The sequence below is a fragment of the Setaria viridis genome, chromosome 6 (genome assembly GCF_005286985.2).
Source record: "Setaria viridis chromosome 6, Setaria_viridis_v4.0, whole genome shotgun sequence".
NCBI lineage: Eukaryota > Viridiplantae > Streptophyta > Magnoliopsida > Poales > Poaceae > Setaria > Setaria viridis.
Window position 1 is genome coordinate 1,642,952 of NC_048268.2, and position 21,769 is coordinate 1,664,720.

Sequence of the window (21,769 nt, forward strand, 5' to 3'; positions counted from 1 at the left end):
ACTGTAGCTCGAAAATGGCATATGATAACTGATTTCACGAAGTTTAGTCCCTATCACATCGAATGTTAAACATGAACTAATTATAAAACCAATTGCACATATGGAGGTTAATTCGAGAGATGAATCTATTAAGCCTAATTAGTTCATAATTAGCACATATATTACTGTAGCACCACATGGTCAAATGCTTAATAGATTCGTCTCACGAATTAGCCTTCATTTATGCAGTTGGTCTTGTAATTAACCTATATTTAATACTTCTAATTAGTATGTAAACATTCGATGTGACTTCTAATTAGTATCTAAACATTCAATGTGATAGGATTGTACCTCCCACACTGGGCTGCTGGACTAAAAACGAGCTGCCATCTAATTAGTATCTAAACATTCAGTGTGACAGGACTGTACCACCCACACTGGGCTGCTGGACTAAAAACGAGCTGCCAAACAAAAATAAAGCTAGAGAGCTCCTGGCAGCCAACACATGCACCGAGTAAAAAATGCTTCGAAATGAGAAGAGATTATGCAAGCTCCGAATAAAAAAGTTCTCGATTCCCAAAGAAAAAAAGGCAAAGACTTAACACAACTGAAGAGTTAAGCAAAAGATACAAGAGCTCCATCCCAAAAATCTTCAAACACATTTCAACATTTGTCAAACGCTCATCACATTCAAATTAAGGTTCATATCAACTTGATTTCTCAATCTCCCACCCCCCTTGATGAGTGTGTTGACAACATTCAAGCACAAAGAAATAGTTTGAAAGTCAAAATTTGAAAATCTCATCGAAGTAATCAAAAGCCAAGATTAAAGTCATTTGAAATGGGAAGAACCATAAAAGCCAAGTTGTGACACCAATTAGGTAAAACTCTCATCCAAGTAATCAAAAACCACATAAAGGTAAAGATCAAAGTCACTTGGCATAAGAAACATCACAAAAGCCAAATCAACCTGAAAAGTCTCAGTCCCCAAAGATTTCGGCAACGGCTTAATACAACCAAGACAAAAAAAATACATGATCCCTCAACAAGAGGCAGAAAGGGCTCAACAACAATCATATAAAGATCGAAAGCTCAAACCAAACCAAAAGCTCAACACAACCGGCAAAAGAGCAAAAGAGAGCACAAAACTCACAAGCTTTCCCTGAACACATGCACTCCCCCTGAAAACATGCCACAATGAAATGCATGCAAAAGAAAAAAAATGCATGCTTTGTAGCCACACTGGAGCTCGGGCGTGGGGCTTAGGGTTTGGTGAGGGACTTCGGGGCAAGGCGGCGGCGCGGTTTATAAAGCCCGGGGGGTGGCCATGCCGTGCGCGCCACGGCGCAAGGGCGGCGCGGTCCGGCTCGGACTCGAGTTTGAGTCAGGCATGGGTGCGGCGCGGTGGAAGGGATGACCAGCGGGCCCCACTTGTCATCGGGAGGCGGCGGAGGCAGGCGCGGGAGAGGGCCAACGCAAAGGATGGGCCGTTGTTGGGCCAGCCCGCTGCAGCACTGCAAGGGCCAAAAGGAGAAGGAGAAAAGAGAAAGAAAAAGAAAAGATTTTTCTAATGTTTAGAAAGAATTGTTCTTTCAAACAATTGAATTCGAATACAAATTTGAATTCAAACAACCAAAATCAATGCACATGCATGAATGCAATAATGAACTTCTATAATTCTTTAACTTATTTTAGAAAAGATTTAAATGCTTAATAAATTAAATGCAATCTTAGAAAATCCTTATGTCCTTAAACACAAGCAATTAAATTTTAGCAAATTCTAACCAATTTTATTAAATTGCAAAAGTTGAAAATTAGGGTGTCACGAGGACCCTGCTTGCCGACTCCCCGGTGACGAAGACCCTGCCCGAGTTGGCGAGCTCGGCCAGCCAGGCGTCGGCGTCGTCGACACCAACGCCAATGCCGGGACGGGGCAGGCCTGGCCACGGGGCCAGAGGAGGACCGCGGCCGCGTCGTCGATGGCGACCGGCAGACGGTGATCGGGGTAGTCGGAGGAGAGGACAAGCGCGACGGCCCCGTGGCGAGCCTGGTGCAGGCCGCGTGGAAGTGTGGCGTCGCATAGCAGTTGGTGCAGAAACCGCCGCCGTGGAAGGCGACCACAACGGGGAGCTTGCTGTTGCTTCTTTCCCCTCCGTTGGTGGTGGTCCCGGCCGCGGCAGGGGAAGCTGGCCTGTACACGCAGAGGCCCAGGCCGCCGCCCGCGAGATCCAAACCGCCAGCGCCGCCGCCGGCGAGGTCCGCCACCCTGCGCTGTGGGTTCGCCCATCGGCCATCGGTGACTTCGCCTCCCGCATGCTGTGGAATTTGTGGCCCGCTCAAAGGAGGCAGTCGCTGCTTTAGCATGCTGCAGAGTCGCAGCTTTTGCGATAAGTTGGATCTGACGCCCAATTTCTTTTCCTCGTTGCTTGCCAATTGGATTAGATTTGATTTCTCTTGTTACTTCTTGCCCTGCGGCAGTCTATGTTTGGCTCCAGAAGCTTTATTGGATCTTGGGTGTTTGGATCCTTGAGTTAAAGTTAATCCGTGTCCTATCGAATCTTTAGATGCTAATTAGGAGGATTAAATATGAGTTAATTATAAAACTAATTACATAGATGGAGGCTAATTCGTGAGATGAATCTATTAAGCCTAACTAAACCATCATTAGCAAATGGTTACTGTAGCAGCACGTTGTCAAATCATGGACTAATTAGGCTTGATAGATTCGTCTCGTGAATTAGCCTCCATCCGTACAATGGATTTTATAATTAGTCTATGTTTAATACTCCTAATTAGTATCTAAACATTTGATAGGAGAGGAACTAAAAATAAGTAAAGGGAACCAAACATCCCTATGTTTTCTTTTGGGCCTTGTGCTGCAGTTCAGTGCTGTTCATATCCAATTGGACATGCCTACTTTCAGCACATTATTTTAGGTTTCAATGTTTCATGCTTTCCTATCTAGCGTTTTTTCATGAAAAAAGTCATTCCACTTCCAGGTCTGTGAAATGTGTTGAGATCAACAAACAATCGAAGATGTCTTTTGAGAAATCAGCAAGCCGACTTCCAACAAACCTGGATTGCACCATCACTTGGCACAATACTGACGTTTCAGTTGTAAGCAATCAATCTTGTATTTCTACTGCAGTTATATCTTATATTTAGGCATTCACTGGAATATGCAATTCTGCATTATGACACCAGGAACTTGTTCACTGGCTTGAAGGGTCAAGTGTCATTATTATGGATCCTCCCAGGAAGGGATTGCACCATCTGTTATCAGTGCTTTAGAGAAAGTTGCTTTATCGGAGCATAAGGGATACAAGGCTAAAAGGTGTAGCTTGCAGCATTATATTGTTTATGTACATTCATGCTTTTATTTCCCGTAATATGATAATTATGCATGCTGCAATTTAAAAAAAACAATTATGCAATGCTAATTTTCTGCGATTCTGAATACCTTCACCTTGTGGTAACTTTATTAATAAGATGTTGATTTTATGAACACAGTTCACTTGCAAAGGTTAAGGACGAGAAAAGACCATGGATCTTACGGTCAAAGGGAGGCAGCTGTTCATGTTGATAATACAACAACAGAAGACAGCAGTGAAACCTGGCCTGAAACCCTTATATACATTAGCTACGGGTGGGAAAGTTTTAAGAAGCACTGCCAGAAACCGGCTCTTTGATGAGTGTTTTTATGTTTGCCGAGTGCATTCCCTCGGGCACTCGGCAAACAAACTCTTTGCCGAGTGCTGCGCAAAAAACACTTGGCAAAATAATTGCACTTGGCAAACAAATTCTTTACCGTGTGCTGAAAAAAAATACTCGGTAAAGATGTAGGTTTGCCGAGGATTTTTTTTGGCACAACTTGGCAAAGAATCTCTTTGCCGAGTTTTTTTTGCACTCGGCAAAGAAATAAGTTTGCCGAGTGTTTTTTTTTGCACTCGGCAAAGAAATAAGTTTTCTTTCTCTTCTGACCTTAAAACTTTTTCTACTCTCCACATACAACATGTGGTACTCAGTGTTAAAATTTGGTATATTTCTGGATCTGTTTGCTATATTTAATTAATTTATTGTATTTCAAGAAATATTTTGGTATAAGTTAAATTTGAACTACAAGTGATTCAAATAATAGAATAAAATGAGTAGAAAAATAATATTCATGTTATTGAGTTCAGTGTGAGGCCTTACCGGGAAATGAAAAGAAATTTCGAACATCTCGTTCCGGAAACACGACCACGAACATGTGGCCGAATGGTTTTTAAATTTAAAAAAAGCAAACGAACTCTGAAAATCATGAGATTTGTCATGATGTGATGATATCATACATGGAGGCTGTGGTAAAAAATTGAGAAGGTCTTGTACAATTTGTCACGTACGATATTTACAAATCGAAGCATCTCAAAAGAAGAATCGTAGCATTGAGAAGGATTCGGTAAGATTTGAAGTCAAAGTGACAGTCGAATTGGGGTTTGACTTTAAAACTTTTTGTATAGGCAATAGAGAATATAGATTGTTTCATGTGAAATTTTGGCAATGTTTTGGAACTATTTGATAATTTTAATTTATTAAGTCCAATTATAGAATTTTAATTGATATAAATTGAATTTGAACTATAACCGCATAAAATAATGGAATAATATTTATAGAAAAATATATATTGTTGAATAAATTTGACAAGGTATTTTCAAAGTGAATCGGAAAAAATTTAGAAGAACACGTTACAGAAAAGAAGGAAAAAATGAAAAATAAAAAAAAAGTTTGCCGAGTGTCCCAAATCTGGCACTCGACAAAGATGTGGCTTTGCCGAGTGTCCCGATCTGGGACACTCGGCAAAGCCACATCTATAAAGCAACCCGGCTGGCCCCTCCCCTCCCACGGGCCTTTCCTCCCTCCCGGCCAGCGCCGCCCCCCTCCCATCCCTCTCCCCACCGCTGCCCCTCCCTCCCGGCCGGCGCTGCCGCCTCCCTCCCTCCCTCCCGACCGGCGCTGCCCCCTCCCATCCCTCTCCCCACCACTGCCTCCTCCCTCCTTCCCGACCGGCACCGCCGCCTCCCTCCCTTCCTCCCAGTCGGCGCCGCCCCCTCCCATCCCTTTCCCCACCGCCGCCCCTCCCTCCCTTGATCTCCCTACACCACCCCCTCCCCTCCCTCCATCTCCCAGCCTCCTCCCTCCCTCTCCCTTCCCCTGCTGCCGACGCCCGACGCCGGCCCCTGCCGCCGCCACCCCTCCCCTCCCTCCCTCTCCCGACCCCCCTGCCCCGGCGGAGGGGACGGCACCCCCCAAACCCCAGCGGTGGCACGCGAGCCAGGAGTGAGCTCCCCCCGCGGGAGTGGTGGCGCAGGGCCGCGAGGAGCTTCCCCATCGAGGGCGGCTGCGTGCGGACTGCAAAAGCTTGATATCAGCAAGGCCTGGAAGTTGGAGAATGCCCATGCTTTTACTGGAACAGACGGATAACTATTTCTGCTACTTGACTAGAAAGCACTAAACTATATTTTACTGCAACGGATCCTTATGCATTGCACCAAGTTGTGGGACTGCAAGAACAAAAATCAGCCCTTACAACTTTGAAGTTGCTCTGATCAATCCTAAATGACACCTGTTTCGGCTCATTATAGACTTGAGTGTTCTGTAGTAAAGTTGATCATTCTTGTGTGTTGTCACTAGTAGAGAATTGGCTTTCGATGCGCCCCATTTTATCCCGGTTTAAAGTTGGCTCGGGACAAAAGGTTCACCAACTGGGACTAAAGCTCGATCACTGGTGGGGGGCTCACCAATCGGGACCTTTTATCCCGGTTACAAAGGCTAGTGGAAAAAAAAGACCCTGAGAGGTCTTTTATCCGGGTTTGAAACACCAACCGGGATAAAAGACCCCCCCCTTTTATCCCGGTTGGTAACACCCCCTTTTGTCCCGATTGGTTTACCCCGGATGGATTTTCAGAAGATTTGCACCTTACCAACCGGGACTAAAGGTCAATTCTCTACCCGTGTGTATTCGTATCTGGTATATTTTAAGGAACTTTGCCATCGGTTTGTAGCTAACCAATGTGCTTTATGATGTGTATACCGTGTACTTTGAATCGCACTAAAAGAACTTAATAGTGCAGCATTGAAATCCTGGCAATCTTCACTCGGGAATCAGAAGCTAGTCAAAAGAAAAAAGAAGAAGGCAGAAAAGAAGAAGGCCAAGTAGACTAATAGAAGCTAATAACTGGAATCAGAAGCTTTCTCTTCATTTCATTGTCAATATAATCCATCTTTTTTCATCTCTCTAATAGAAGCTGATGTTTTTTTTCCAATTTTCTTCCTTTTCAATCATTAGTAGTATAGTGTGAATTACTAAAAAATACTAGTTGTTCTTTGCAGTAACTTTGTCGAAGATGGATTATATTTTATCAAATGGTATATGTAAGGTTAGAACAATTGCAAATCAAAGAACTTTGCCTTTACTGTCTTTTGGATATCTGTGCAGACAGTGCCGACCCTGGAAGGGTGCTGGAGGTGCAACAGCCCAGGGCTCATGGGAGGGAGGGGACCAGGCCAAGGTATACAGTTACAGTAATACAGACTACAGAGACTCCCGGCCGGCCGGCCTTAACCTACCGCGTACGCGACACACGACTCCGCGAGCGCCACCGAATGCGAACCAATCAGCCGAAGACCGTGCGAGCGACTCCGTGAGCGTGCGGCTCCCGTCCCGGGGTTGTCCCGCGTTGGCGCGTCCGCTTCGTCGTCGTTGCGAACGGCATGCCGCGCGCCCCGCTCCGGCGCTCCCTTGGGCCTTTTGGCGTGGCATCGTGGACGACCGGAAAGCCCTCTTTGGGATGATCATGCAGCGCACGGACTCACGGCATCGCACACGGTAAGGCGGCGATCAAGCCCTAGCTGATCACTGCAGCCGATCATCAGTTCATCAGCCGATTAGGCCCTTGCCCCTAGATATTATTTTTTTCCTTGACCATTTTTTAATCTAAAATAATTATTTCGGACTTCTAGTACTCGGTACTCATATAGTCGTCTTTTTCTTCTAATTTAGGTGTTAGAATCTTAGAATGTTACCTAAGAAACATTTGTCAGGGCTTAGAAAAGAAAACGGAAAGGTTAAATGGATTGGCTATGTGCACCATCGAGAAGGATATCTTGGACACTATTGATCTCAGTACCGTACTTGATGATTTTGCATCAAGAAACGCCCGAAGAACTATCTTTTTATGAGAAGCAATGGATATTATGGAGTTCTATGCTTAAGGAGGTAATCATATTAGTTTTAATCTACATTGTTCATCGATAATTATCAAACATATTAAATTAAAAATAAATCACTAGATTTGTTTTCGCTTTGCAAGAAAAATTAGTTCCTATATATATTATAAGATTTATATATAGTCTAGAGGGACCGTTGCGACGAGTTCCCCAGAGGGTCCTCAAAATCTTAGGACCGGCACAGTGTGCAGATCAAAGAACTTAGCTCCTTGCATACCTTAATTGGTGCATATAAATTATAACAGGGTAATTCATGGAATCTTTTTTGCACACAGGCATCCTTCTTTTATCTCTGCATGGTATGTGTTTTGATTATTTTATTATATTGCAGAAGCTTGCCAAAACATAATTACCTGCACTGCACCGATTTTTCCTCAGCTTTTGTGTCAATCAGGTGCTGTACACAATCTAGAGTAACCATTGACAAGATCTGAGTTCAGCTATCCGGGAAATAGTTCAGAAATTGAGAGAGAATTAACATATGCTTTGCTTGGTCAAGGTGCCCATGTATTTCAGCTATGCCTTGGTAGTATTCTATGTTTGCTTTCGCCAAATTCTTGGGCCTAGATCTGAATTACAGTCCTATGTTACTTTGTGAAGCCGACTAGTCGGAGTCGATCCCGACTAGTTGTTGATCATGTGGAACCCATCCTCGACTAGTTTGTAGTCGAGACGAAAAGTTTTAGGTAGTCACTATTGTGTCGCCGAGCGTTCCAGTGAAGCTAGCGCAATCATGCATGCTGAAGTCCCACGTGCATTTCTTGAGTACGTGTAGTGAAAAGGAACCTATCTTCTAGTGGCCTTCCTAGTACGTGTAAAACTCCAAAAAGTAGCCTTGCATGGAGAGTACTCGAGCTGGTAGTTTCCACGATCCGCGCACAGGTAGTAGATGGAATATTGATTGGCCTTCATTGCTTCAGTATAGGATTCAGCAACTAGAGGCAATTAGCTTAAAATGCATCATCGGTGACTTTGACTCGGAGATGGAAAAATAATTCTGCCAGTATTTTTCCTTCTCGTGGGTGTGGAGCGGTAGCGGATCATCAGCCTTGAGCGACGCATGGAGCCACAGAGGATGATAAGCTATAGCAGTGTGACTAGTGATGCAGCTTTTTGCATGCAAACAAGCCGACAAACGATTGATCTCCCACAAGCTTCTCGTATCCGCTTCGAATTTGAACTCGCCGACTTGCTTCTCGTCGAGTAGATTGATTTTGAAGATAAGGTGCTTCAAGCTCGCCTGATGATCTCGACGATCACCCCTACCTGGCGCGCCAGATGTCAGTGTTTTATACCCACCTGCTGAGGGGTATCCTGAGCTAGTAGATTGGTTGGTGGGGGATCTTCGGACCTAGAACTTGAAGGTAAAAGCGAGGACATAAGACATGGATTTATACAAGTTCGGACCTCCAGAGTAGCATAATACCCTACGTCATATTTAGGGTGTTGTATATTATGCCATACGCTTGGGTATTGTTTGGTGTTGAGGATTTGATCTTTTGTTATGGTTCTACGAGGTCTTCGCCTACCGATCTAGGGATCCCTACGCTCCTTTATATACTCCAGGGGGTCGGAATTCTAGTTGGTTATAAGGAGGAGTCCAGGATTAGGGTGTGTTTGGTTGGGCTGTGACTTTTGAAAAAGCTGTTGTGAGATGTGGGTTATAGAAAAACAGCTGTGAGAAAGCAGCTGTGGAAAAAATAGAAGACCGTTTGGTTAATCAGCTGTGACTTTTGAATAAACTGTCGAGTGAACCCTATATGCCATCCAGGGGCGGATTTGGGCCCCGGGCTGCCCGGGCTGTAGCCCGGGGTGAGGCCCATGAACAGTGGAAAATTGCTTCATAAAAATAGCATAAAAGGCCTATTAGCCTATTAGCCTACCCCGAGAAGGAGAAAGCCCAGTAGGCTGGCCAGCAGGCCGTTGCCCGTCGCGGGCCTCGCGGAGTCGCTCTAGCTGGCTCTGGCTCGTACTGGTTCGCGAACTCACCCGGCCCGTCGCCCTGTGCCCCTGCCTCCCTGTCTGCCAGCGCTAGACCGCCTCCCTCCCGACTCACTCCGCCAGTCCGCCGCACCGCCACCCGCGCGGCCGCGCCGCCAGTCCTGCGCGCCGCCACCCGCCGCCGTCCCCGGCTCCCCGCGCGCATAAGGTAGGAGCCCACATCCGCCCGACACCCGCGAGGCCGCGACGAGTCCCGGCCCCAGGCTCCGCCGCTCCGGAGTTCGGCCGGAGGCAGCGCCGCGCCTGGCCGCGCCTCCGCCGGCCGCGCACGCCGCAACCTGCCCCCGGCGCCCGGCGGCCCCGGCGCCCCGCCGTCCGCCGTCCCCGGCTCGGCAGCTCCCCACGCGCCAGCCGCCAGGGGCCCAAATCCGCCCGGGCGCCCGGCGCTCCTCCGACCTCCGGTCTGCCCCTGGCCGTGATGCCTGACCGGCGGCGCGGTCGGTCGCGCCCGGCGCCCCCGCTGGTCGCCCGGCCCCCTGGCGCCTGGGCGCCTGGCCCCTGCCCCCTACGGCCGGCCAGTGCCCTGCGCGGCGCCCCTGCGGCCCTGCCCGGCTGCCCCCTGGCCCCTGGCGCCTAGGTGCCTAGCCCCCTGCGGCCAGCCACTTGGCCAGTGCCCTGCCCCAAGCCTGCTGTCTGCTGAACTGCAATATGCAAGTGTTGAGGTTTTATTTTTTTTTTTTGAAAATTGCTCTATGATTGCTACTGCCTACTAGCAAAAATGCAAAATCATGAATATTTCATTTCATTGACTGATTGAGCAGGACTGGTATTTGAGTGATTGAGTCTTACTTTGCAATTGCAACATTTCATATCTTAGAAGTTAGAATGGAGAAATACTATGCTAATAAAAAAGATGCAACAAAGAGCGGTGGTAGTGCCGAAACTATAGAGAGCCGGGTTGAGCAAAAAAGACCACAGATTGAACTTGATATGAGAGATATAGTTGCTGATCCAGGACAAAGGAAGCCAATTGATGATTTTCATCATGACATTAGGGATGAGGCAAGGAGAGCATATCTACAAATAGGTCCATATAGGCCAGCTGGTCATAAGTTTCCAAAAATGAAAAAAGATGGTAAAGGCCAATCAAGAGGATTTGTTGGATCATGGTTTGATCAATTTGATTGGTTAGAGTACAGTGTAGCCAAGGATGCAGCTTATTGCTTTTATTGCTATCTCTTTAAGCCACAACAAGCTGGGTTTCATTCTAATGATACATTTACCAAGGTTGGTTTAGAAATTGGAAGAATGCAAAAAATTGTTTCAAGGAGCATGCTCAATCAATTGATGGCTTTTATAATAATGCAAAAAAGCGTGCACTTGATTTCAAAAATCAGAGGCAAAGTGTTGAACATGTGTGGACTGTTACAAGTGCAGCAGAAGAGGAGGCATATAAAGCTCGTTTAAGTATCATGTTAGGCATTGCTAGATTTCTCCTTTTGCAAGCTCTAGCCTTTTGTGGACATGATGAGTCTAAAACATCAAGAAATAAAGGAAACTTTATGGAGATGCTCGAATGGTACAGAAAGAAGGATTCTAAGGCTGCACTTGTGACTGGTGAAAATGCTCCAGGGAATAATCAAATGAGTAGTCCAATGGTTCAGAAAGATTTGGTTAGGGCTTGTGCAGAGGAGACAAGTGAGTTAACTAAAAGTGAAATAGGAGATCGTTGTTTTGCGGTTCTTGTCGACGAGGCTCGTGATGCATCTATTAAGGAACAAATGGCTGTGGTTGTGAGGTATATACCTTCTCTCTATTTGGTTATTTTATTAGTTTTGTTTTCTTGCTTTCAAGTAACACTATTTTCTCTTTTCTCTTGTAGGTTTGTCAATGATAAAGGAAGTGTGATTGAGAGGTTTCTTGGCATTGAACATGTTTCTAACACCACATCAACTTCACTAAAAGAAGCATTGGATACTATGCTTAGAAGATATGGTCTATCTATTTCCAAGATTAGAGGGCAAGGATATGATGGAGCTTCAAATATGAGAGGACAATTTCATGGGTTACAAAGACTGGTATTGAACGAAAACCCATAGGCCTTTTACATCCATTGTTTTGCTCATCAATTGCAGCTTGTGGTAGTTTCTGTAGCCAAGTGTTGTGGCTCAACTTTTGATTTCTTCAATTATGTCACTTCAATCGTCAATGTTGTTAGTGCTTCTTGCAAGAGGAAAGATCAACTCCTTCAAAGTCATCATGATAAGCTTGTTGAGCAGTTAGATAGTAGTGCTATTTTTCTGGGAGAGGGAAAAACCAAGAAACTAGTCTTGCTAGGCCTGGTGATACACGGTGGGGTACACATCACAAAACATTGGCACATCTTATGATCATGTGGTCCTCTGTACTGGAGGTGTTGGAAAATATTAGTGAAGATGGAACTGATGGGGAAAAAAAACTACAGCCTCTGGATTGATTCAAAGAATGGAGTCATTTGAATTTGTGTTCATATTACATCTTATGATTAGAGTACTGGGGATGACTCAAGACTTGTCACAATATTTGCAAAAGAAAAATCAAAATATTGTTCGTGCAATAGGATTAATTGGCTCCGTGATGAGAAATATGAATGAAATGAGGGAAAATGGTTGGGATGCTCTTTTTGAAGAAGTAAAGGAGTTTTGCCTCCTCAACAACATAGAAATTCCTAATATGGAAGATATGATACCAGTTAGAGGTCGTTCGAGATGTCGTGGTGCTAAACTAGTGAGTTACTACCATCATTTTCATCATGGAATTTTCAATGTTGTGATTGATCAAGTTTATTGTGAGTTAAACAATCGATTTCCAGAAAGATCAACTCAACTCTTGAGATGCGTTGCTTGTCTTGATCCGAGGGATTCTTTTGCCAACTTTGAAGTACAGAAGTTAGTTGAGCTTGCTAAGATTTATAAAGATGACTTCTGTGATTATGATTGCATAAAGCTTGCAGGTGACCTTCCTATATTCATTGATGAAGTCAGAAATGATGATAATTTTGACACTTGTATTGATCTTGGGAACCTTGCTGAGAAGATGGTTCAGACTGAAAGAGATACAGTTTTTCCTTTGGTGTATCGTCTCATTGAACTTGCATTGATTTTGCCGGTGGCAACAGCAACAGTTGAAAGAGCCTTCTCTGCTATGAATATTATCAAGACTGAACGAAGTAATAAAATGAATGATGATTGGTTGAATAATAGCATGATGTGCTATATTGAGCGAGATTTGTTTGCGTCGATTGAAGATGAAAAAATTCTAAAGCGCTTTCAAGGCTTAAGAAACCGTAAGATGAATTTGCCAAACGAGTGCTCAAGGTGTGTGTTGTTTACTTGTATTAGTCTATTTCAATACATAATGTTATCTTGCTTTATATAGGGCTGATATGTTGAAAATTTTAATGTAGAATTGAGGACGTCGGAACAAGTGGAAGTGGTGTTAATTCATGAAGACATGTATGGTTCTTTTTTTATCATGGAAGACTCTTAATTTGGTACTTTTCTACCTTCAATATTATATGTATTGTTTGAGTCTATTGGTTGAATTGTGCTCTTTGAAAAATATATTATATCTAATAGTGTATGGCTAGTAAGATTTTAAGCCTTATATTAGTTAGCCCGGGGCGGAGCCCGTTTCTGGATCCGCCACTGATGCCATCCACAGTCCATCCCACTCAACTCTCTCCCTCTCTCACTGACGAGCGGCTCCTGCTCATCAGCCCCTTCTTCTTCCTCCCACTGGCCAGTCCACCCATAGCGGATCTCTCGCTCACGGCCGCCGAACCACCAGTCGTGCACGTCCCACATGACGTCGAGGACCTCCCCGTCGGGCAGCACGGCGGTGCGGTTGCCCCGGAATCCCCAGCCCACAAATACTAACCATGGTTAATCAAACCCAAGTTATTCGATCTAATAATTAACAAAAAAAACAAAAAAAGAAATGGCAAGTTGCACAAAAAAAACCCACATGACGTCGCGCATGGACGCCATGGATAGCAAGAGCCTGCTCGGCAAGTACAAGCTAGGCCACTGCTGGGTCGCGGCACGTTCGCCAAGGTCTACCTCGCGTGCCCGGCGAGCCCGTAGTTGCGCCACCCCAACGTGCTCCGCCTCCACGAGGTCCTCTCCAGGCTCGCCGCGCTCCCGCGGCAACGCCTACCGGAGCACGCCGCGCGGCGCGTGTTCGTACAGCTCGTTGTCGCGCTCTCCTACTGTCACGCGTGCGGCGTCGCCCACCACGACGTCAAGCCGCAGAATGTCCTCCTTGACGGCGACGGCAACCTCAAGGTCTCGGACTTCGGCCTCTCCACGTTCCCGGACTTGCTCCGCGACGACAGCCGCCTCCACACCGCCTGACGGTACACCGCACCTGAGGTGCTCCGCCGCAAGGCCTACGACGGCGCCAAGGCCGATGGGTGGTCCTGCGGTGTCATCCTCTTCGTCCTCGCCACTGGCCAACTCCCCTTCGACGACTCCAACATCGCCGCCATGTGCCGGCGACCGGGGGTGGCGGACGGCAGGCGGTTGCTGTGTGGAGGAGGGGGTGGACGGAGGATTGTGCGTGGGAGAAATAGAAGGAGAAATAGAAAACGAATCGGTACCTTCGTAACCAGTAGCAGGTGGGTAATTTTTTACCCCAAAAGCACTTGAAAGCAGGGAGAATGTGCTTTTGGTTTTGTACTAGAGTAAAAGCGGCTTTTGGATAAAAGCACATATGGCTTTTAGACCCTTTCGTTAGCTTTTGGCTTTTGCAAGCACGTTGGAAAGCCCAACCAAAAGCACCCTTATAGCGGCCTGGTTATCACGAATCTGTACAGATTATGTGAATAGTAAGTTTTGCAATATCTTTGTATCTATATTGCGACGCTATCGTCTATTTTTATTATTAGTAGTAAGATAATTTGATTAATGTCGAATGGAAATACTTTTAACATGTATAGATTATATGCTTCATATAGATTTATAGTTTTTTGGGGGGAATTTATATTTATAGAGTTTATTTGATTGACATGAATATGTGCAAGTGCACAGCAAACCACTACGAATTTTACACTTAGCCACCGGAGAAAAACAAAGGCAAATATTACTTTTGCACCTGATGACTTACCGGTACGGTAGGAGCGGATCTAGCGGTAGGACGGGCAGAGCTCAAGCTCCCCTACCACCTCTCAAATAGTGGAGCACCCTTTAACCTTTGAGTTCCTCCATAATTTTTTAGGAACAATAAGAGAAGGCAAGGAAGAAAACGAGGAGGAAGAACAAGCTCCTGCTAAGTTCATGAGCTGCATTGCTGCCACTGTGCCAGGCTACATCAGCTTAGTGTCTAATTATTTGAGCTGAAAGGGGTGAAAAAGTTGAGACTAAAGCAGGATATTCTACCAGGTAGATAAAATGGATGACGCTGAAATTGCCGTTCCTCGTTTCCGAAAATGGCAGCAATATCGTTCACCCAACAACGACGCATCGCCCGTCGTTTCTCCAACCGTCGGGTCGGCCGGCAACCGACGCGGCCGCCCCTCACGTGAGCCACGAGCCGTGGTACGTCGAGCCCACGCGGACCGCATCGAGCCACCGACGCGGCCGCCGCCGGAACGTCCTGGGAAACCGACGGGACCTGCCGCCGAAATGCGAGGGCGGACACGGGACGCTCCCGGCCAAGTCAACAGCAAGACCTGGCCTCTCCCTTCCCGCGTCCGCCGCCCTCTGCGCTCCGGTATAAAGTTCGGGCGGCCGCGACCTCCCATGTCCCATCCTCCAAGCTCCCCCGACCTCGAGTGCGGAAGCTAATCAAGAAGAAGCCGAGAACCCAAACCCAGCGGCAAGCGCGCGCGTCTCCATACAGAGAGAGCTCGATCCATCCATGGCGCCCAAGAGCTCGTCGACGTCGCCGGCCGGAAGCAGCAGCAGCAGCGGCAGCGGCAGCGGTCAGCATGCGCAGCAGCAGCCGAGGCTCCGCGGCGTGCGGAAGCGGCCGTGGGGCCGGTACGCGGCGGAGATCCGGGACCCCGCGCGGAAGGCGCGCGTGTGGCTCGGCACCTTCGACACCCCCGAGCAGGCCGCGCGGGCGTACGACACCGCCGCGCGCAAGCTCCGCGGGCCCGGCGCCACCACCAACTACCCCGCTCCTCCAGCAGCGGCGCCGGCGGCGAGCGCGAGCCGCGGCACAGTGGATGATGATGATTCGTCCTCCTCGTCGTCTTCCATGGAGAACTCGCCGTCGGCGGCGGCGGCCGCGGCCGCGGCGCCGGCTCCGTTGTCGTCGCTGGACCTGAGGCTCGGGCTGCCCGCCGCGATGGTGGCCGCGCAGCCGTACCTGTTCCTGGAGCCGGCGCCGACCGTGCCCGCCGTGCCGGCGCTGCGGCAGTTCCTGCCGCTGAAGAGCGAGGAAGAGCTGAGCAGCTGCTCGAGGCCGAGGCCGTCGTCGGTTCTGGTAGGCCTGGGTCTGGACCTCAACCTGGCCCCGCCGGCCGAGATGGTGATGTAGCGACGGGAATTGGCCAACAACACGCCCAAGAGAAGATTAACGAATCGGTTAACAGGCATCACCAGCCAAATGTAAATAGGCGCAGCTAGCTAGGTCTGTCTCACTTGTTCTCGTGCAATTCAAGAAACGAGGGAATTTTCAACTTTTCACTAGCCCCAGCAGATGATCTCTCTCGTGCAGTTTTTCAAAATTACATGAAGTGATGAAACCATGGAAGATCCTTGTACCTTGAATATAACAAGGTTTGTTTTGACATGCGTACGCTTGATGCGAGCGATGGCAATGGTAGGGCGCATGCGTGTTCAAAGAGACGTGGACGGCGTCGTTCTAGCTCCGGAATCCCTCGGCCGTCCTCCTGCCCCGGTAGCTGCAGCACGTACGCAAGCGCAACGCGCGGCGCCGGCACGGTCAAGTTCAAGGCCGCGTGAAGCGAGCGAGCGAGCGAGCGGCCGAGAGACGCGGCGGCGCCACGTTCCGCCCGTCCTGGCACCGGCGGGCAGGTGCTCGGAGGTTTCGAGGCAGCGCACGCACCCGCAGGCCGCGGCGTGGGGTGGGTGGGGGACCTGGACGGAGGAATAAAAAAAAATCATCAGGGGTGCCGTACCCCTCGGGCAGCGATGCCGACGCGTGTGGCGGCCGAGCGGGGGCACCACCATCCAGTCCGGTCCTCCAGACAGCGGCGTGAGCGTGCAGGTGCGCGCGCCGCCGCCGCCCCGCCCCACGGTTTTTTTTAAAAGGTCCCTGGACCCGGCGGCGCTCGCAGGCAGGTCCCAGCGCGGCTGCAGGCGCCGACATCTGCATATTCCACCGCTTTCTGTTTCTATTTTCCGTTGTTTTCTTTTCGACGTCAATCGGCATGTCGCTGAGCTGTGTCGGGCTACAAGCCAGCTGAAAAGCTGAACCGACTGATTAATTGTGATAGGAAAATACTGTTTGATGGCTGATAAGCCGGTTAAATAAGCTGAAGCGAACAGGTTCAGCTGTGCCCGACTCTCCCCCATGCTCACCTGCGTCGGGCTTGAGCGAAAACTTGAGCTCAAGCTAAATGCTTCGTAGTTCGTACCAACTCTTTGTGAAGCGGAGTAAACGTTTCTAAAGGAAGAACGGTTCCTCCTTTTATAAAAAAAATGTAGAATTCTTACATAATTCCTATGGAAATCCCGTGATTCAAACATGATTTTAAAAACCTCAATGTAGTTTGGCTGCTTTAATATAATATATATGTGCTAAGTATAAAAAAGCAAGGTTTGCCCGCCGAATGCACTACAATTCAACCTAATAGAATGTTACTTTTGAGTGTTTGAGACCTATTAGAAGATTTGAGTGTCAGCAGGCGAGCAACCACGGATTACGATTGAGAGACCAACCCTCCTACGAACTCAGCTACACTCAACAGCAGTCAGCAGGTCACCGGACGGCGGACGTGGTTCCTTCATCCGAAGGCTGCAGGGTCACCTACACGGCCGCACCGCGCGCGACGCGCCGACGAACTGGCCCCGCAAACCGGGCCGGCGCCACGAGCCGCCAAAACCACGCGCTGGGGCGGCGGCGTCCTGAGGGCCCCACGCCTCAAGCCCCGGTCCGGTCCGCAGCCAGACCAGGCCTCACCTTCCTCCCACCTCTCCCGCGGTGGGTCCCGACGTCCACCTCACCCTGTCACCCTCACTGGTCACCGCCCCGCCGCCCCCGCCCTCTCGTGCTCGTGGTGTATAAATTCCAAGCCTGACCAGCGGCATCCCCATCCATTCTTCGCAAGCCGTAACAGCAAACAAAGCGAGCGAGAATCTCCTCTAGCTAGTCTGCAAGAAGCCAGCGAGCGGCGAGGACGCGAGCTGTGACACCGGTAGGATTAATCGATCCACATGGCGCCCAAGCGGTCGACTTCGCCGGCTGGTAGCAGCAGCAGCGGCAGCGGCAGCGGTGCGGAGCAGCCCAGGCTGCGCGGCGTGCGGAAGCGGCCGTGGGGCCGGTACGCGGCGGAGATCCGCGACCCCGTGCGGAAGGCGCGCGTGTGGCTCGGCACCTTCGACACCCCCGAGCAGGCCGCGCGCGCCTACGACGCCGCCGCGCTGAAGCTCCGCGGGCCCGGCGCCACCACCAACTACCCCGCCGCCGACGCGAAGGCGGCGGCGGCTCCGGCGACGAGCGGTAGCGGGAGCGGGAGCATCGTGCTGTCAGAGGGCGCGTCGTCGTCCTCCTCCTCCTCTCGGGACTCTCCGCTGGCACCGAGTCTGGCGCTTCCGGCCACGGCCGCCGCGCAGCCCTGCCATCTGTTCCTGGACCCGACGACGACGACGGTGGTGGTCGTGGCGCCGGCGCTGCTGCAGTTCCTGCCGCCGAAGAGCGAGGAAGAGCATAGCTTCGCAGGGTCGAGCTCCTCGCCGCCCGTGGTGTTTGACTCGGCGCCGCCGGCCGTGGGCCTGGGGCTGGACCTGAACCTGGCGCTGCCGGCGCCAGGGACGATGGTGGTGTAGCGGACAGACTAATCAATTGGTTAATTGCATACAGTAGGAATTAGCTGATGATGGATCCAGATGCCATCAGGCCAGTGTAAGATAGGCTGCAGATTTGTTAATGCAGCCCTTCGTTTTCCTTTCTTTTTGTACTGGCACATCTGCATCTTCTTGCAATGAAACAACGAGGATGATCTTCCCTCCCGGTTTACTACAATCTCTCGTCTGCCAGTCTCACAGCTCCAGCAGCTCCTGAAACCTCCGAATTGTAGCGCGCCGCGCGCCGGGATATGGGTTCGCAGACTCGGATGACATCCGGATATGAGGTCTGGGTACGCGCACGGGTATGCGGGTAGCAAGCGGCGGCGTCACGTACGCGTCGCCGGGCAGGGCAGGGCAGGTAGGAGTAGGACGTGGTCTCGAGGCAACGCGCCCGTGTCGGCAGGGCAGCTAGACAGCGCGGCAGCGTGGTGCCGTGGTGTACGCGCGGCCACGATGCACCGTCCGCATCCAGTAGGACGTGTGCGTGCAGGTGCGCGCGCCGCCGCCGACGTCTCCATCAACCGCCCCACGGTTTTTAAAAAGTCCGCCGACCCCGGAGGCGCGACGCGGGGTTCCCCGCAGTCGCCGTTGGCCGGCGGCAGGCGTCCCGTGCGCGTGCGGCTATCGCTGTCGCAGGCTCGCAGGTGGCAGGCTGGCAGAGCAGGCGCCGCTCACCCTCATATTCCTTCGCAGCTGACGTTTCACCTCCAAAACTTGTCGCACGAAAAATATTCATTTAATCACCTTCTCAAAGTAACCCAGAGTTCTTAAAAAAAATCTTCCCAAAACAAAGTATTGGGACTATGCTAAAAAAAATTTCTCCAGAAAATATATAACACATAGCAAAACGCTAAAAATTCTTCCCAAAACAAAGTATTGGCTATGCTAAAAAAAATTTCTCCAAAAAATATATAACACATAGCAAAATGCTAAAAACTATCCCCCAGTAATTCAAAAAGACCACGTCATCATAATCGGAATCAAGTATCAAAAGAACGACAACTCGTTGGATCGGGCCTGTCTCTAGTGCAACAGCATGTAGAGCAGCATGTCATTGCAGGCGTCCATGGTGCTGGGCAAGTACTAGTGCAGATAGTCACGCGACACAGACGGGCGGAAGAACCAACTCGCCCAGACCACCACGTAGTCGAACTCGCCGGCGCGCGCCGACCACCCGGCATCCGGCTGGTCGAGGTGGAGGCTCCACAGCCTGCCCCACTCCTTCGCCGCGCTCTTCCACGGGACCCTCGCCGCGCTCGTCGTGGCCAGGGCTATCCTCGAGCTGCCCGCGGGGTCCCGCTCCTTCGCCACGCCAAACAAGCGCCTTCAGGAGCACGTCCTCGACTACAACATCGCCTATTTTACCATGGACCTGCTCCACTACCTCACCTTTCGGCCCGGAGACGTCCTCTTCATCGCGCACCATTGATTCAACCCCTGGCGCCATCGTGCAACCGCGGAGCAAGAGGGGATTCAACCACCACCGGCTAGTGCTGCCGCCGATCCCGTCCGTCTTCGACGGCCGGTACACTGCCCTCACCTCCCCGCCGCCGCACTTCTTTCTCGCGTCTGTTCCCTCACCTAACCTCACTCTCCGCATTGCAGCTTCCCACGCCTCCCTCCTCTCCAACCGGCGGCGTCAACCGCGCCATGGAGAACGGCCTCCTCGACGACCCCCTCGCGCTCGCCCCGCCGCCTTGCTACTCGCCCCGCCACCCCGCTGCTTGCGCGGGAAGTGGTCGTGCAGGACGTTTGGGAAAAGACATGCGCGGGGGATTGGGGAAGACCAGCTGACACGAATATATGCGGGGCCAGTGGTGTTTTTTTCGCGTCACCAATCTTTTGGAAAGTTTTAGGTGGATTATTGGAGTTCTTTTTTTCTTTTTTGTTTCCTTAAAAAAGGTATTGGAGGTAAGATTAGAGTCTTTTGGAGTTCTCTCACCTAGTTAACGAATCAATCTACATTCACTCCCAACATCGACGTCCCAGCCAGACTCGCTCACCCCTTCCATCGCCTCTTTCGTTGGTCACCCCTCCGTTCCTTGATTATCTGCTCGACACATAAACGATGCCCACTTGCATGCAACACCGCGCATTCGTGCCGCTTCCCCATCGCTCGATGCTCGCCGCCGCTTCCCATAGCTAGCACGCTCGTCGCCGCTTCACATTGCCTTATTCGCCACTCCACTGCAGCTCTCCCCTCCCATCCCATGGTGCTAAGCGACTTCGGCAAGAGCCGTGGTTCACGGTATTTGGGCTAAGCAGCTGCATCTTCCAGTGAAGGGAGTGGATCCACGACCTCCGGCTCTGGATCGGGTGTGGGGGAGGTTGGAGTTGCAGGCTCGGTGGAGGTGGGATGCGTAGTGGCTGATCCTTGTCTTCCCACGGGACTCCTCTACTATTTAAGCCCTCTTTGGCATGGCTCATTTCAGTTTTAGCTTCATCTATTTTGCGCAAATCGAGCCACTATAGCGTGAAACCATTTTGTAAGCCGGGGCTAAAATGAATTAGAAGCTAGGTGAAACCAGTTTTTTAGCTTCACCAGTGAAAGTATGTGCAAGTAAAATGAGCATCAATAAAATACAAGCACATGTATCGTGATGGTCGTGCTTGGACTGGCACGGCACGAAGTTGTACCGGCGTGTAGCACGGGCCATGCTTGTGCTTAGTAAAAGACTTATCGTGCTGTGCCGGTACAACACCACGTACCTAACGTGCTCAGAAGTCCAGACACGATGGGGCACGGGGCATGAGAGGGCCGGGCCGTGCAGTGAAAATCTTACCAAGGCAAGCAAGTTGTACCAAGTCGTTATCCTTGCCTGTTCAAGCGAGACGACGCCGAGCACGGGAACCGAGATCGAAACTAATCCTCAAAGGCCTTGTTTAGTTCCCCTTTTTTCCCAACTTTGACACTATGCAAAAAGAAGATTTTCCATCATATCAAACTTGCGGTACATGCATGGAGTACTAAATGTAGACGAAATCAAAAACTAATTGCACAATTTTGTTGTACTTTGCGAGACGAATCTTTTGAGCCTAATTAGTCAATGTTTGGACAATAATTTATAAATACAAACGAAATACTACAGTTGCGCATTTATAGCAAAATGCAAACTTTGTCACTTCCAATTTGGAAACTAAACATGCTAGGAAAGTGACATTCTGCAGTAACCTCATGCTACACTCAACAACAAATCACAAGACATCGTTTCTTGATCCGACGGCTGCGCGGGCCAGCCACATCCCACGCGGCACTGCGCGCCACGAGTCGGAACCGACCCGAACCAGCGCAGCGCAGCGCAGAGCAGAGCGGACACGCTAGCTCGCGCGCGCGACGCGCCGACGCAACACGGACGGCCCCGCAAACCGACGCCGCGAGCCGCCGGAACGGAAACGCGGTGAGGGCGGCGCCCTGGGCCCCACCCTGAGCCCGCTCTCGGTCCGCAGCCAGCCAGACCTCACCTTCCTTCCACCTCTCCCGCGTGGGCCCCACCATCCACCTCACCTGTCACCCTCGCCGCCCCCACCCCCTCGTGCTCACTCGTGGTGTATATATTCCAAGCCTC

General features: G+C 50.1%; 3 protein-coding genes, 1 long non-coding RNA gene and 1 pseudogene across 4 annotated transcripts; all 5 read left to right on the forward strand.

The window, feature by feature from the left end:
- The first annotated feature begins 2,013 nt into the window (after window positions 1–2,013).
- LOC117861527 (uncharacterized) lies at window positions 2,014–4,021 on the forward strand. Its single transcript, XR_004641796.2, has 3 exons — window positions 2,014–3,096; window positions 3,184–3,313; window positions 3,490–4,021. It is a non-coding gene; the product is annotated as an uncharacterized lncRNA (long non-coding RNA).
- Window positions 4,022–10,754: 6,733 nt separating this feature from the next.
- LOC117860729 (uncharacterized) lies at window positions 10,755–12,869 on the forward strand (annotated as a pseudogene).
- A 322-nt stretch (window positions 12,870–13,191) lies between these two features.
- On the forward strand, window positions 13,192–13,580 carry LOC140223090 (CBL-interacting protein kinase 4-like). The gene is made up of 2 exons (XM_072294531.1): window positions 13,192–13,260; window positions 13,311–13,580. The coding sequence occupies exons 1-2, from the start codon at window positions 13,192–13,194 to the stop codon at window positions 13,578–13,580; spliced, it is 339 nt and encodes a 112-aa protein (XP_072150632.1).
- A 994-nt stretch (window positions 13,581–14,574) lies between these two features.
- Window positions 14,575–15,963, forward strand: LOC117859727 (uncharacterized). The gene has a single exon (XM_034742907.2). It carries the CDS (start codon window positions 15,085–15,087, stop codon window positions 15,706–15,708), a length of 624 nt encoding a protein of 207 aa, XP_034598798.1. The 5' UTR covers window positions 14,575–15,084; the 3' UTR covers window positions 15,709–15,963.
- A 1,474-nt stretch (window positions 15,964–17,437) lies between these two features.
- Window positions 17,438–18,378, forward strand: LOC117859728 (uncharacterized). The gene has a single exon (XM_034742908.2). It carries the CDS (start codon window positions 17,571–17,573, stop codon window positions 18,180–18,182), a length of 612 nt encoding a protein of 203 aa, XP_034598799.1. The 5' UTR covers window positions 17,438–17,570; the 3' UTR covers window positions 18,183–18,378.
- Window positions 18,379–21,769: the final 3,391 nt, after the last annotated feature.